The 14,349-nt window shown below is 44.0% G+C and overlaps 1 protein-coding gene across 1 annotated transcript in view; it reads right to left on the bottom strand.

Moving 5' to 3' along the window:
• VPS18 (VPS18 core subunit of CORVET and HOPS complexes) overlaps window positions 1-14,349 on the bottom strand; it is a 34,422-nt gene that overhangs the window by 3,723 nt on the left and 16,350 nt on the right. Inside the window, exon 4 of the mRNA XM_073566677.1 lies at window positions 1,739-3,594. Coding sequence (XP_073422778.1) covers window positions 1,739-3,594 — 1,856 coding nt within the window. The remainder of the gene's footprint in view (window positions 1-1,738; window positions 3,595-14,349) is intronic.

The raw sequence follows: 14,349 nt of genomic DNA on the forward strand, positions 1-14,349 counted from the left end.
GGTGTCCTTAGTATTGACGAATCAACGTCAATGCCCTCCATGTGGCAAAAATCATAAGGGGGGGGGGAAGAAAAAAAAAAAAAAAAAAACATTTGGTATTACCGTGTGCCTAATAGTCCAGTCTATCAAAACATTAAATTTAATTTAGACGGTCATAAAAAAAATGCGTAAAAGAGAAAAACAAATTTGAAATGCAAGAACTTCGTTTTTTCAGCCACACTACTGCCCTAAAGAACACAATAAAAAGCCATGAAAATGTATGCAACACAAAATAGTAAACTAGTATCAATAAAAACATCAGGATCGACAACTCCAAAAATAAAATAAGTAATAAGTGTTACAGGTCTTTAAAAATGACTTTTTTGTTTTGTTTTGTTTTACAAACTTCTGATTTGTGCTTTTTTCTCCACCACTTAAATGGGAAAAAAAACATGTAACTTTCTTATCGTCGCAATTGTACTGATCTGAAGAATCATGTTGATTGTTATTTTTACAGTGCAATGAATGCCATAATAGTTTTTTTTTTTTTTTTTTAAGTACATTATACGGTAAAATGACAGGTGATATTCAAAACTACAACTTGTCCCGCGAAAAACAAGTTCTCATATGGCTAGGTCAATGGAAAAAAAAAAAGTTGATGCCCTTGCAAAAAGGGGAGGTGAAAACAAAAGAGCAAAAAAGCTTCATGGTCCTAAAGAGGGCCTGTCACTTGCTTATTTATGTTAAATACCTAGGAAAAATCTCCAAGCGCTCCCATGATTCTGTCACTCTACTGTGTTTTGCGTTGCATCACTCCATTGCAGACATTCACATTTATTGCTTTTGGAGTGCAGTATGAGAAATTTCTGCTTGTAGTCCAACTGGCTGTTTTTGGTTTTTTTTTTTTGGTTTTTTTTTAAGTCTTCTCTGCTGGCATTCACTTTTACCCCTCCCTCCCAGATACTGTTAATCACAGCTCGGCGCCATCTGAGACTGCTAGATCAGGTTCTGAGGTGTGTGACTGGCAGCATCTGGGAGGGAGGGGTGAAGGCGAACACCCCAGTGAAGACCAAAAACAAAACACACAGCTGGCCTGCAAAGCAGATTTCACATTCTGCACTCCAAAAGCAACAAATGTGAATATCTCTGCAATCTAGCATGCAAGAGCAAAAAAGAAAAAAGCGGCAAAATCAAGGGAGCTTGGGAATTGGGAAGTATTAAACGCAATATATTTCTGAGCAAGTGCCAGGTCCACTTTAATAAGTTAGGGTATTTTCAAATGGCATTTAGGGACATGCTTGGTGGTCCCTTTGGGACATACGTCTGAACCCCCTGCAAAACAGGATTCGGAAGTATACGCCAATGGGGCCATAGACTGTAAAGGTGCCGGAAGACCGAACATGCCCTATGATGTGCAAGTACGCCTACAGGAGTTCGGACACTCAGACGTAGTCTACTCTCGAAAATGATGCATGTCAGAGCACATATTGCCCATGCAAGCAAAACTACAGTCTATGGCCACGTCAGCGCATACGTCCAAATCCCATTTTTCGAGTGGTTTGAAAATATGCCCAGACAGGACCACCGACAATGTCACTAAATGCAATGTGAAAGCACTCTTAAAACAGTGCATGTTCAAAATAAAATGAAAAAAACCACATATCTTATATATTAAAGGAACATATCTATAGTAAATATTTCTGTAGAAATGTGAGCTATTTTTTTTTGTTAATATGAGTACCTCTCACTTAATATATACCTTTAAAGCAAGATCCACCGCCTCTTCATAGAGCTCCATAACTTTGTAGACATGAACACAAGCGCAATGATGCTCGTGCTCGGCACATAGGCGCAGGGCATATTTCAGGTCGTAATAAATTCTGTTGGGGTTAGTGCCAGCTTTTTCCAGGTATAAAAGGAGAGAATCAGGTAGAAACTGTGCATACAGTGACAGCAAGTAGTTGTGAATGGCCTGCTCGGTTTCCCGAAGCTCGTACACACAGAACTCCATGTACCTGATGGCTTCATTTATCTGAGTGCACGCACTTTGATTGTAATTAACAAGGGCAGGAATTAGGTTTTTTGGGTCCAGTTTTTTGCCCATTCCGACCCAAGCATCCACAACTTTTTTGGGAATGTGCTGCATCAGGACGGGAGAAAATTTATAAAAGAGGCTTTTGTCTTGGTGCTTAGACAGTACGTTGAGGGCTTCATCATAGTCGTCATTTTGGCAATGATGAGATACTACCCGTTCATAGTCTTCCATAAGAACAGCAAAATAAACCATATGCTCGGTGTCTCCATGACTGGCCAAAAGATCGTATATGGACGCTCGGTTATTACTAAGGCATTCCCTATTTATTTTACTACTTAGGAAAGTCCTGAATTCCTCCCGTGTCTTCAGATATGAGCTTCTTTTTGAGGAATCACTTTCCAACAATCCAAGGCGATTCAGATACAACTCCGTTAACCAAGTTGTAAGTAATGTGACTTGGATTTTCTCCGAAGACTTAAGGTTGGACAACTTTTTTAAGAGAAACTCCATAAGTGCTTCCTCCTGTTTGGCTTCAATGAATTTAAGCGCTATCTCCTCAAAGTAGTTTTGAGTGAGGGCATAACATTTGGCACTTTCTTTATATTTCTTTTTCTGGAAGCAATGTTCTGCTTCCTTGGCCAAAACTGTGTCCATGCATTCTGGGCGATCCTTACAAAACTCTTTGGCCAAGTCAAATTTGCCCATGTTCATGTACATCTTCCAAACGTCTCTAGGTTCTCGTTCGACGTGGTACCTGAAGACAGCTCTCTCGGTATGGATCCAGATCTGACCGATAACTGGATCCTTTACCATCTTTCTTAGTGGGCCAAATTTTTCCGTGAATATGTCTTCAAACACTACCTGACCATTTAAAGTGCAGATGGCCTTTATTCGGTCAGGCAGCAAAAGCAAGAAATGGAACTGTGTAATGACAATGGATATTGGCTTCTCGACAAGAGACGGGTACTCCCACACTTGCACATCAGTCAACACGGAGTCGGGCCTGGTAAAATCCAAATTGCCGTACAGCACTCCATTTCCCATCATCCAAGCAAACGACATTGGGTAGGTCCGAAGTTTCTGGGTGTAAAAGGCAATTTCACTATAACCAAGGTTGCCAGGAAATTCCTGGATGCTTGGAAGATCATCCATGGTCAGATTAAAAAGTGGAGTGAAGCCTTGCTGTTCGGCACCTTCAGTTATCTTGGCAGTGAACTGGAAAAGTCTTTTACGAGTTGTTGCAATTACACAGTAACGATTTTCATACCCACAATTGATTTCTAGACAGCAAACTGGAGCAGGTCCAGTCTCTTCTTCCAGTGTGTGAAGAAAGCGAAAATACTGATCAGGGTTTGTGCCAAAGAGTCCACCCTCAGTGGTTGAGATCTCTGCCTCAAAGATTTGACCTTGGGCAGTGCCAACGAGTATAGGTCCAGTGGTTGTATCGTTCTTCTGAAACTTGTTCCAGCCGATGCTTTCGATCATGTGGCCTTTCCATCGGTAAAGTGGTCGGACTTTCTGGACATTACGATTGAGATACAGACATTCGCTAGTGCTCAGAGCGATCACGAGGTGAGAGCCTAAAACGAATACGAATCGGATCAGACAGAAGTTTCAAATAATGTATAAAAACGATAATGTATTGCTACTTTAAAGCTGGAACAACATAGTTTTTACGTTAAGCATGGACTGACAAGCTCCATCAGCAGTTACAGCAGATTTTCTGCCTACACAAAGTGTACACAGAAAGTTGCCTACCAGTGGGATGGGCAGGGTTATACAGCACTGTCTGTAGCAGAAAAACAGTGATTTTATTAAAACTGCAGCAAGCAGCCCACATAGCTGAAATCAGAATCTCTGTCCCTACAACATGATGTTTTCCGATGGGGTAACAAAACCCTGGTGACAGATTCTATCTAAAAATTTGAAAAAGTGGCTTATTTAATACTAAGGTCCCAAACCTATAATAGACGCATAGCAGTTTCTCCCACCAACTGTCTGCAGTCCATACAAAACAGAAAACCGTTGTCTTTCTGCACAATCTATACAAAAATATTTCATCCAGTATACAAATACAAGTTTTAGAAATAAATTTACAATATATTTACCACTGCGGACAAATCATCCAGATTGTGGTACGGTCTTGAGAGAAACACAACTGAGGTGACGTTTCGGGGGACTTCCCTCTTTTTCAAGCCTCAAGATCCCCGAAACATTGCAGCAGGTGTGTTTCCCTCATCATTGGTCAGGGTCTCTGCTCTCCTGTTCAATATACACTGTGTGCAGAATTATTAGGCAAATGAGTATTTTGATCACATCATCCTTTTTATACATGTTGTCCTACTCCAAGCTGTATAGACTTGAATGCCAACTGCCAATTATGTAAATCAGGTGATTTGCATCTCTGTAATGAGGAGGGGAGTGGTCTAATGACATCAACACCCTATATAAGGTGTGCTTATTAGGCAACTTCCTTCCCGTTGGCAAAATGGGTAGGAAGAAAGATTTGACGGACTCTGAAAAGTCAAAAATTGTGAGATGTCTTGCAGAGGGATGCAGCAGTCTTGAACTTGCCAAACTTTTGAAGCGTGATCACTGAACAATCAATCGTTTCATGGCAAATATCTAACAGGGTCGCAAGAAGCGTGTTGATAAAAAAAGGCGCAAAAAAATGCCCATGAATTGAGGAAAATCAAGCGTCAAGCTGCCAAGATGCAATTTGCTACCAGTTTTGCCATATTTCAGAGCTGCAACGTTACTGGAGTAGCAAAAAGCACAATGTGTGCCATACTCAGGGACATGGCCAAGCTAAGGCTAATTACACACTTGCGTTTCTTTGCGCTGCGTGACCATGGGCACATCAGCGCAGCCATAGACTTTAATGGGTGTTTGGGTGAATTTTGTGCGCATTGCGTGAGCATGCGTTTTTTGACACAGGTCGGACGCACAAAAAATGCAACAGGATGCATTTTGTGCGCCCGGGCGCACACTACAAAAAACCGCATGTGCATACAAACGCATGTCTATGCACACCCATGTTAAGTATAGGAAAAAAAAAGCAGCTTTTTTGCGCAAAAACACAGCGCAAAAAAACGCAAGTGTGAAACCAGCCTAAGGAAGGCTGAAAAATGACCACCTTTGAACCAGAAACATAAGATAAAACGTCAAGACTGGGCCAAGAAATATCTTAAGACTGATTTTTCTAAGGTTTTATGGACTGATGAAATGAGAGTGACTTTTGATGGGCCAGATGGATGGGCCCGAGGCTGGATCAGTAAAGGGCAGAGAGCTCCACTCTGACTCAGACACCAGTAAGGTGGAGGTGGGGTACTGGTATGGGCTGGTATGATCAAAGATGAACTTGTGGGACCTTTTCGGGTTGAGGATGGAGTGAAGCTCAACTCCCAGACCTATTGCCAGTTTCTAGAAGACACCTTCTTCAAGCAGTGGTACAGGAAGAAGTCGGTATCGTTCAAGAAAAACATGATTTTCATGCAGGACAATGCTCCATCACATGCATCCATATACTCCACAGCGTGGCTGGCCAGTAAAGGTCTAAAAGAAGAAAAAATAATGACATGGCCCCCTTGTTCACCTGATCTGAACCCCATAGAGAACCTGTGGTCCCTCATAAGATGTGAGATCTACAGGGAGTGAAAACAGTACACCTCTCCGAACAGTGTCAGGGAGGCTGTGGTGACTGCTGCACGCAATGTTGATTGTAAACAGATCAAGCAACTGAATCTATGGATGGTAGGCTTTTGAGTGTCATCGTAAAGAAAGGTGGCTATATTGGTCACTGATTTTTTTTTGTTTTTGAATGTCAGAAATGTTTATTTCTAAATTTTGTGTTGTTATATTGGTTTACATGGTGAAAATAAACAAGTGAGATTGGTATATATCTGGTTTTTATTAAGTTGCCTAATAATTCTGCACAGTAATAGTTACCTGAAAAAACAGATATCCTCCTAAGATAGCCAAAAATATAAAAAAAAAACACTCCAGCTTCCAAAAATATTAAGCTTTGATATTTATGAGTCTTTTGGGTTGATTGAGAACATAGTTGTTGTTCAATAATAAAAAGAATCCTCTCAAATACAACTTGCCTAATAATTCTGCACACAGTCTATGGAGGAGCATGTCTGCACAGGGATCACCTACACCCAGGATCTGTCTGCAAGTTGGAAGCTTGCTCAAGCCGGTACCGCAGTCTGGATGACTTGGTCACAATGGTGCATATACTGCAAATATACAGTCATATGTTACAAGTTTGGGCACCCCTATTAATGTTAACCTTTTTTCTTTATAACAATTTTGGTTTTTGCAACAGCTATTTCAGTTTCATATATCTAATAACTGATGGACTCAGTTATATTTCTGGATTCAAATGAGGTTTATTGTACTAACAGAAAATGTGCAATCTGCATTTTAACAAAATTTGACCGGTGCAAAAGTATGGGCACCTCAACATAAAAGTGACATTAATATTTCGTAGATCCTCCTTTTGCAAAAATAACAGCCTCTAGTCGCTTCCTGTAGCTATTGAGTTCCTGGATGAAGGTATTTGTGACCATTCCTGTTTACCAAACAATTCCAGTTCAGTTAAGTTTGATGGTCGCGAGCATGGACAGCCCGCTTCAAATCATCCCACTGATGTTCAATGATATTCAGGTCTGGGGACTGGGATGGCCATTCCAGAACATTGTAATTGTTCCTCTGCATGAATGCCTGAGTAGATTTGGAGCGGTGTTTTGGATCATTGTCTTGCTGAAATATCCATCCCCTGCGTAACTTCAACTTCGTCACTGATTCTTGCACATTATTGTCAAGAATCTGCTGATAGTGAGTTGAATCCATGCGACCCTCAACTTTAACAAGATTCCCGGTGCCGGCATTGGCCACACAGCCCCAAAGCATGATGGAACCTCCACCAAATTTTACTGTGGGTAGCAAGTGTTTTTCTTGGAATGCTGTGTTTTTTAGCCTCCATGCATAACGCCTTTTTGTATGACCAAACAACTCAATCTTTGTTTCATCAGTCCACAAGACCTTCTTCCAAAATGAAACTGGCTTGTCCAAATGTGCTTTTGCATACCTCAGGCGACTGTTTGTGGCGTGCTTGCAGAAACGGCTTCTTTCGCATCACTCTCGCATACAGCTTCTCCTTGTGCAAAGTGCGCGGTATTGTTGACCGATGCACAGTGACACCATCTGCAGCAAGATGATGCTGCAGGTCTTTGGAGGTGGTCTGTGGATTGTCCTTGACTGTTCTCACCATTCTTCTTCTCTGCATTTCTGATATTTTTCTTGGCCTGCCACTTCTGGGCTTAACAAGAACTGTACCTGTGTTCTTCCATTTCCTTACTATGTTCCTCACAGTGGAAACTGACAGGTTAAATCTCTGAGACAACTTTTTGTATCCTTCCCCTGAAAAGCTATGTTGAATAATCTTTGTTTTCAGATCATTTGAGACTTGTTTTGAGGAGCCCATGATGCCACTCTTCATAGGAGAATCAAATAGGAGAACTACTTGCAAGTGGCCACCTTAAATACCTTTTCTCATGATTTGATACACCTGGCTATGAAGTTCAAAGCTCAATAAGGTTACAAAACCAATTTAGTGCTTCAGGAAGTCAGTAAAAAGTAGTTAGGAGTGTTCAAATCAAGAAAATGATAAGGGTGCCCATACTTTTGCACCGGTCAAATTTTGTTAAAATGCAGATTGCACATTTTCTGTTAGTACAATAAACCTCATTTGAATCCAGAAATATAACTGAGTCCATCAGTTATTAGATACAGTGGGGCAAAAAAGTATTTAGTCAGTCAGCAATAGTGCAAGTTCCACCACTTAAAGAGATGAGAGGTGTCTGTAATTTACATCATAGGTAGACCTCAACTATGGGAGACAAACTGAGAAAAAAAAATCCAGAAAATCACATTGTCTGTTTTTTTTTCATTTTATTTGCATATTATGGTGGAAAATAAGTATTTGGTCAGAAACAAGCAATCAAGATTTCTGGCTCTCACAGACCTGTAACTTCTTCTTTAAGAGTCTCCTCTTTCCTCCACTCATTACCTGTAGTAATGGCACCTGTTTAAACTTGTTATCAGTATAAAAAGACACCTGTGCGCACCCTCAAACAGTCTGACTCCAAACTCCACTATGGTGAAGACCAAAGAGCTGTCAAAGGACACCAGAAACAAAATTGTAGCCCTGCACCAGGCTGGGAAGACTGAATCTGCAATAGCCAACCAGCTTGGAGTGAAGAAATCAACTGTGGGAGCAATAATTAGAAAATGGAAGACATACAAGACCACTGATAATCTCCCTCGATCTGGTGCTCCACGCAAAATCCCACCCCGTGGGGTCAGAATGATCACAAGAACGGTGAGCAAAAATCCCAGAACCACGCGGGGGGACCTAGTGAATGAACTGCAGAGACCTGGGACCAATGTAACAAGGCCTACCATAAGTAACACACTACGCCACCATGGACTCAGATCCTGCAGTGCCAGACGTGTCCCACTGCTTAAGCCTGTACATGTCCGGGCCCGTCTGAAGTTTGCTAGAGAGCATTTGGATGATCCAGAGGAGTTTTGGGAGAATGTCCTATGATCTGATGAAACCAAACTGGAACTGTTTGGTAGAAACACAACTTGTCGTGTTTGGAGGAAAAAGAATACTGAGTTGCATCCATCAAACACCATACCTACTGTAAAGCATGGTGGTGGAAACATCATGCTTTGGGGCTGTTTCTCTGCAAAGGGGCCAGGACGACTGATCCGGGTACATGAAAGAATGAATGGGGCCATGTATCGTGAGATTTTGAGTGCAAACCTCCTTCCATCAGCAAGGGCATTGAAGATGAAACGTGGCTGGGTCTTTCAACATGACAATGATCATGTACACACCGCCAGGGCAACGAAGGAGTGGCTTCGTAAGAAGCATTTCAAGGTCCTGGAGTGGCCTAGCCAGTCTCCAGATCTCAACCCTATAGAAAACCTTTGGAGGGAGTTGAAAGTCCGTGTTGCCAAGCGAAAAGCCAAAAACATCACTGCTCTAGAGGAGATCTGCATGGAGGAATGGGCCAACATACCAACAACAGTGTGTGGCAACCTTGTGAAGACTTACAGAAAACGTTTGACCTCTGTCATTGCCAACAAAGGATATATCACAAAGTATTGAGATGAAATTTTGTTTCTGACCAAATACTTATTTTCCACCATAACATGCAAATAAAATGAAAAAAAAAAACAGACAATGTGATTTTCTGGATTTTTTTTTCTCAGTTTGTCTCCCATAGTTGAGGTCTACCTATGATGTAAATTACAGACGCCTCTCATCTTTTTAAGTGGTGGAACTTGCACTATTGCTGACTGACTAAATACTTTTTTGCCCCACTGTATATGAAACTGAAATAGCTGTTGCAAAAACCAAAACTGTTATAAAGAAAAAAGGTTAACATTAATAGGGGAGCCCAAACTTTAACATATGACTGTATGTCTATTACTTGTGTATAATATATATATGATCAAGAAAAATAAAGGCAGCAGTCCAAAATGAAAAATATATGTGGTTTATTGGCCCATGTGCGACGTTTCGGTCCTAAGTGTGAACCTTTCTCAAGGAAGGTCCACACTTAGGACCGAAACGTTGCACATGGGCCAATAAACCACATCTATTTTTCATTTTGGAGTGCTGCCTTCACTTGTGGATCATAGCATGAGGTTTGGTATATACCTGGAAGGATTTTTTGCACACCTTACATTCTCTTGGTGCTACTTTTTGTGGAGGAACATGGTGGGTGTGTCTTATAGTCCGGATGTACCGGCTATGGCTGTGGTGGGGGGAGCGGTTTCGGCAGAGCAGAGGGTCACAGAGACAGGAGTCGCGACTGCAGCTATCTCCTGTTACCACTGCTAAAGGGAAATGAAGATTCACTGCATTCCATGCCCATGGGCGTGGAGGGCAATGAATATTAATTTCTTTTTAGCATCCAGGTATGATTGGCCTCAACCCGTTCCCGGTATGATTGGTCCCATCCTTATTTTTTATTTATTTATTTTACGCATGTATATAGCACCATTAATTCCACAGCGCTTTACAGACATTGTTATTATTTTTCTGGTATGATTGGCCCCATCCCATTCCTGGTAAGCATGGCCCCATCAGAAAAGATTAAAAAAACCAAACCATTACACTTACCTTCCTCCGCTCCCTTGCAGCGTGCTGCTCCGTTGCCAGCAGCTGCTTAATGCTTATAAGCAGCGCATAACAGGAACGTCATGCGCTGCTCACAAGCGGAGCACAGCATCCGGAATACTCACCTAGACTGTTCATCGCAGAAAGCAGTGAGTATTCATTGCTCTTCAGTAGCACATAGTGTCAGCCGGAGCCAGACAAGTGTGCCGATACTTAAGAGAAATGAGAAATTTCTCTTAAGCATCGGCACACGTGACCGCCGGTAGCAGCAGGAAGCCAGTGGCTGACACTGCGCGCTACTGAAGAGCAATGAATACTCACTGCCGGTGAGTATTCCGGCAGCTGTGTTCTGCTTGTGAGCAGCGCATGACGTCCATGCCATGCACTGCTTACAAGCATTAAGCAGCTGCTGGCAACGGAGCAGGAGGAAGGTAAGTGTAATGGTTTGATTTTTTTCTAACTTTTCTGATGGGACCATGCATACCAGGATGGAGGTGGGGCCAATCATACCAGAATAAGGATGGGACCAATCATACCAGGAATGGGATGGGGCCAATCGTACCAGAATAAGGATGGGACCAATCATACAAGGATAAGGATCGGGGCATGCATACCACCAGGACTGGGATGGGGGCCAATCATAGCAGGTTAAGAATGTGGCCCTGCATATCAGGATAGGGATGAGGGCAATCATTCCTGCCAGGATAAGGATGAGGGGGACCATTCCTACCAGGATAGGGATGAGGGAGCCATGCATACCAGGATAGGGATAAGGGAACCATATTTACCAGGATAGGGGATATTGAGTACAGAACTGACCACATTGTTTGCTTCCATTTTTTTTCCCATAATTTCCTCCTCTAAAACCTAAGTGCGTCTTATAGTCTGAAAACAGGGATTTTTGTGGGTACTCGCTGTAAAATCCTTTTCTCCCAGCCACTCATTGGGGGACACAAGACCATGGGGTGCTATGCTGCTGCCACTAGGAGGACACTAAGCAAATATACAGAGAAATTAACTACTCCTGCATAGTATAAACCCTCTGCTGGCTCTATGTTGAACTAGTTCGGTGCCAAAGAAGTAGGAGTTCGTAATTTGCAAACAAAACCAAAGAACAACCACAATCAACAGGCTAACAGGGTAGGTGGGGTGTCCCCCAGTAAGTGTCTTGGAGAAAAGGATTTTACAGTGAGTACACACAAAAATCGCTGTTTCTCCTTCACCTCATTGGGGGACACAGGACCATGGGATGTCCTAAAGCAGTCCCTGGGTGGGAAACAGCACGACAGCTGAAACCTCGTGTACCAATGAATTAAATCTGGCCTACAGATGTGATACTGCCGATTGCAGAATTCGTCTACCAAGGGTCACATCTGCAGAAGCTTGAGAATGAATGTTGTAATGCTTAACAAACGTGTGTAGGCTGGACCAAGTCGCGGCCTTGCAAACTTGCTGTGCCGATGCCTAATGCTGAATGGCCCAGGAAGCCCCCACTGACCGAGTGGAGTGTGCCTTAATCCCGGCTGGGATAGGCTGACCTCTGACACGGTAAGCCTCTTTGATCGCAGATCGGATCCATCTGGCTATTGTAGCTTTAGAAGCAGGTAAACGTTTTCGGTGTCCCTCCGGAAGCACAAAGAGGGAATCTGATTTGCGGAAAGACGCCATTCGGAAAATGTATTTCCTGAGTGCCCTCACCAGATCCAAAGCGTGGAGAGCTTTCTCAGTACAATGGGCCAGCGTTGGGCAGAACAAAGGCAAAACTATGTCCTCATTCAGATGAAAAGAAAAGACGACCTTAGGTAAGGACGGAGACATCCTCAAGATCACCTTGTCCTGGTGGAAAACTAGAAATGGAGGCTTGCAAGACAAGGCCGACAATTCAGAGAACTGCCTGATGGATGTTACTGCCACAAGAAATGTAACCTTCCAAGAAAGAAGGGTAAGTGATGCGTCCTGCAGAGGTTCGAAGGGGGCTTTTTGCAATGTGCCTAGGACCAAATTTATGTCCCAAGACTCCAGTGGCATCTTGTAGGGAGGGATCCTGCGATTTGGAAGCTATCCTTCCCTGAAACAGGACGGATAAGGCCAGTGCCAGGCCTGAGTCTAATCCTGCTTGGAGAAACTCCAAAATGGAAGGGATAGAAAACACAAGTGGGGAACATCCGCAGGTTCTGTACCAAGAGAAAAAGGCCTTTCAGATGCAATGGTAAATGTGCATGGATTTAGGTTTCCGAGCGTTAATCATGGTGGAAGCTACTTGTTGCGAGAAACCGGCCTGGGCTAGAATCCAGGATTCAATGACCAGGCCGTTAAACTCCGAACTCTCGAGTTCTGGTGGTAAATCGGCCACTGAGAGAGAAAGTCTGGGAGGTCAGGTAACCGCCAGGGAACGTCGGCGACTAGTTGCACTAGTTCAGCGTACCTCGCTCAGCGTGGCCAGTCTGGTGCGACAAGAATCACCGGGATTCCTTCCGCCTTGATCTTTCGGTTGACTCTTAGAATTAGCGGAAGCGGCGGAAAAATGTAAAGGAGGCGAAACTGATGCCAAGGGAGCACCAGAGCATCCGACCTGATGGCTAATGGGTCGCGGGACCGAGCTACGAATGCCGGAACTTTGGCATTTAGTATGGAGGCCATGAGGTCTACATCTGGTGTTCCTCAGCGCTGGCAAATCTGGTGAAAAACTTCCGGATGAAGGGACCACTCTCCCGAGGCCAGACCCTGATGGCTGAGAAAATCCGCTGCCCAATTCTCTACTCCCAGGATATGAACTGCAGAGATGACTGAATGTGTGCTACCTCGAGCATCGCCCTTCTGCTTTGTGTGCCCCCTGTCGGTTGATTTACGCCACCGCCGTGGTGTTGTCCGACTGAATCCGAATGGGACGACCTGCCAGAAGTTGATGGAATAGCTGAAGAGCTAGCCTGACTGCCCGAATCTCGAGAATGTTGATCGGGAGACACGATTCCTGAATGGGTCAGAGTCCCTGAGCCGTGTGGTGACGAAAGATCACTCCCCAACCTAGTAGACTGGCGTCGGTTGTCACCACCAGCCAGTGGACTGGAAGAAAGGACCTTCCCTGCTCCAAAGAGGACGTCAACGTCCACCACCTAAGAGACCGTCTGATCCGGTGGGACAGGCGAAACCAGGGGTCCAGAGGCCAGATTTATGTCCCAAGCTGACAGTAATGCCTGCTGCAGAGGACGAAGATGAAGTTGAGCAAACTGTACTGCCTCGATTGTCACCACCATTTTCCCCAGGACCTGCATGCCAAACCGCAGGGAGTGGGGGCGGGCAAGAGAAAGCTTCCGGGCTTCCCTGGATCAGTGCCGAGATCTTTTCTGGAGGGAGAATCACCAACCCTCGGGAAGTGTCCAGGATCATCCCCAAAAAAGAGATTCGCTGGGATGGGGAGGACTTGTTTAGATTTACCAGCCAACCCAAACGAGTGAGTGTCTACAGTGATGCTGACACACTCTGCACAGGCCTGAAGGGACTATCCCTTGATGAGGAGGTCATCTAGGTAGGGCAGAATCACCATGCTCCAAGAGTGCATAATAGACATGATGGCTGCCATGACCTTGGTGAACACTCTGGGGGCAGTGGCGAGACTGAAGGGCAAGGCAGTGAGAAGAAAATGGTCATCTCCAGTTGCGAAGCGTAGAAATCTTTGGTGACCTGAGAAGATCGGAATATGAAAATATGCGTTCTTGATGTCGACAGACACGAGGTATTCCCCTCTCTCCAGAGAGGTGATGACTGAACGGAGAGACTCCATTCTGAAATGACGAACTTTGACAAACTTGTTCAACAGTTTTAGGTCCAGGATGGGACGCATGGTTCCGTCCTTTTTTGGGACCACGAACAGGTTTGTGTAAAACCCCTTGAACCTGTGTGTGGGACCGGGACGATGACTCCGTCCTTGCGGAGTGCATATATGGCCTGATGAAAAGGGACTGCATGTGAATCCATCTTTGGAAGACGCAACGAGAAGAAACGAGTTGGAGGGGGGGGGGGGGACGCAAATTCTATTTTGTATCCGGAGGACACCAGATCTCTGACCCATTAATCGTGAATGACCACCAGCCAGACTTGACGAAACAAGAGTAGACGGCCGCCTACCCTGTCT

Source organism: Dendrobates tinctorius, unplaced genomic scaffold (assembly GCF_039654945.1).
Source record: "Dendrobates tinctorius isolate UK_male_01 unplaced genomic scaffold, ASM3965494v1 ptg000019l, whole genome shotgun sequence".
Lineage (NCBI taxonomy): Eukaryota > Metazoa > Chordata > Amphibia > Anura > Dendrobatidae > Dendrobates > Dendrobates tinctorius.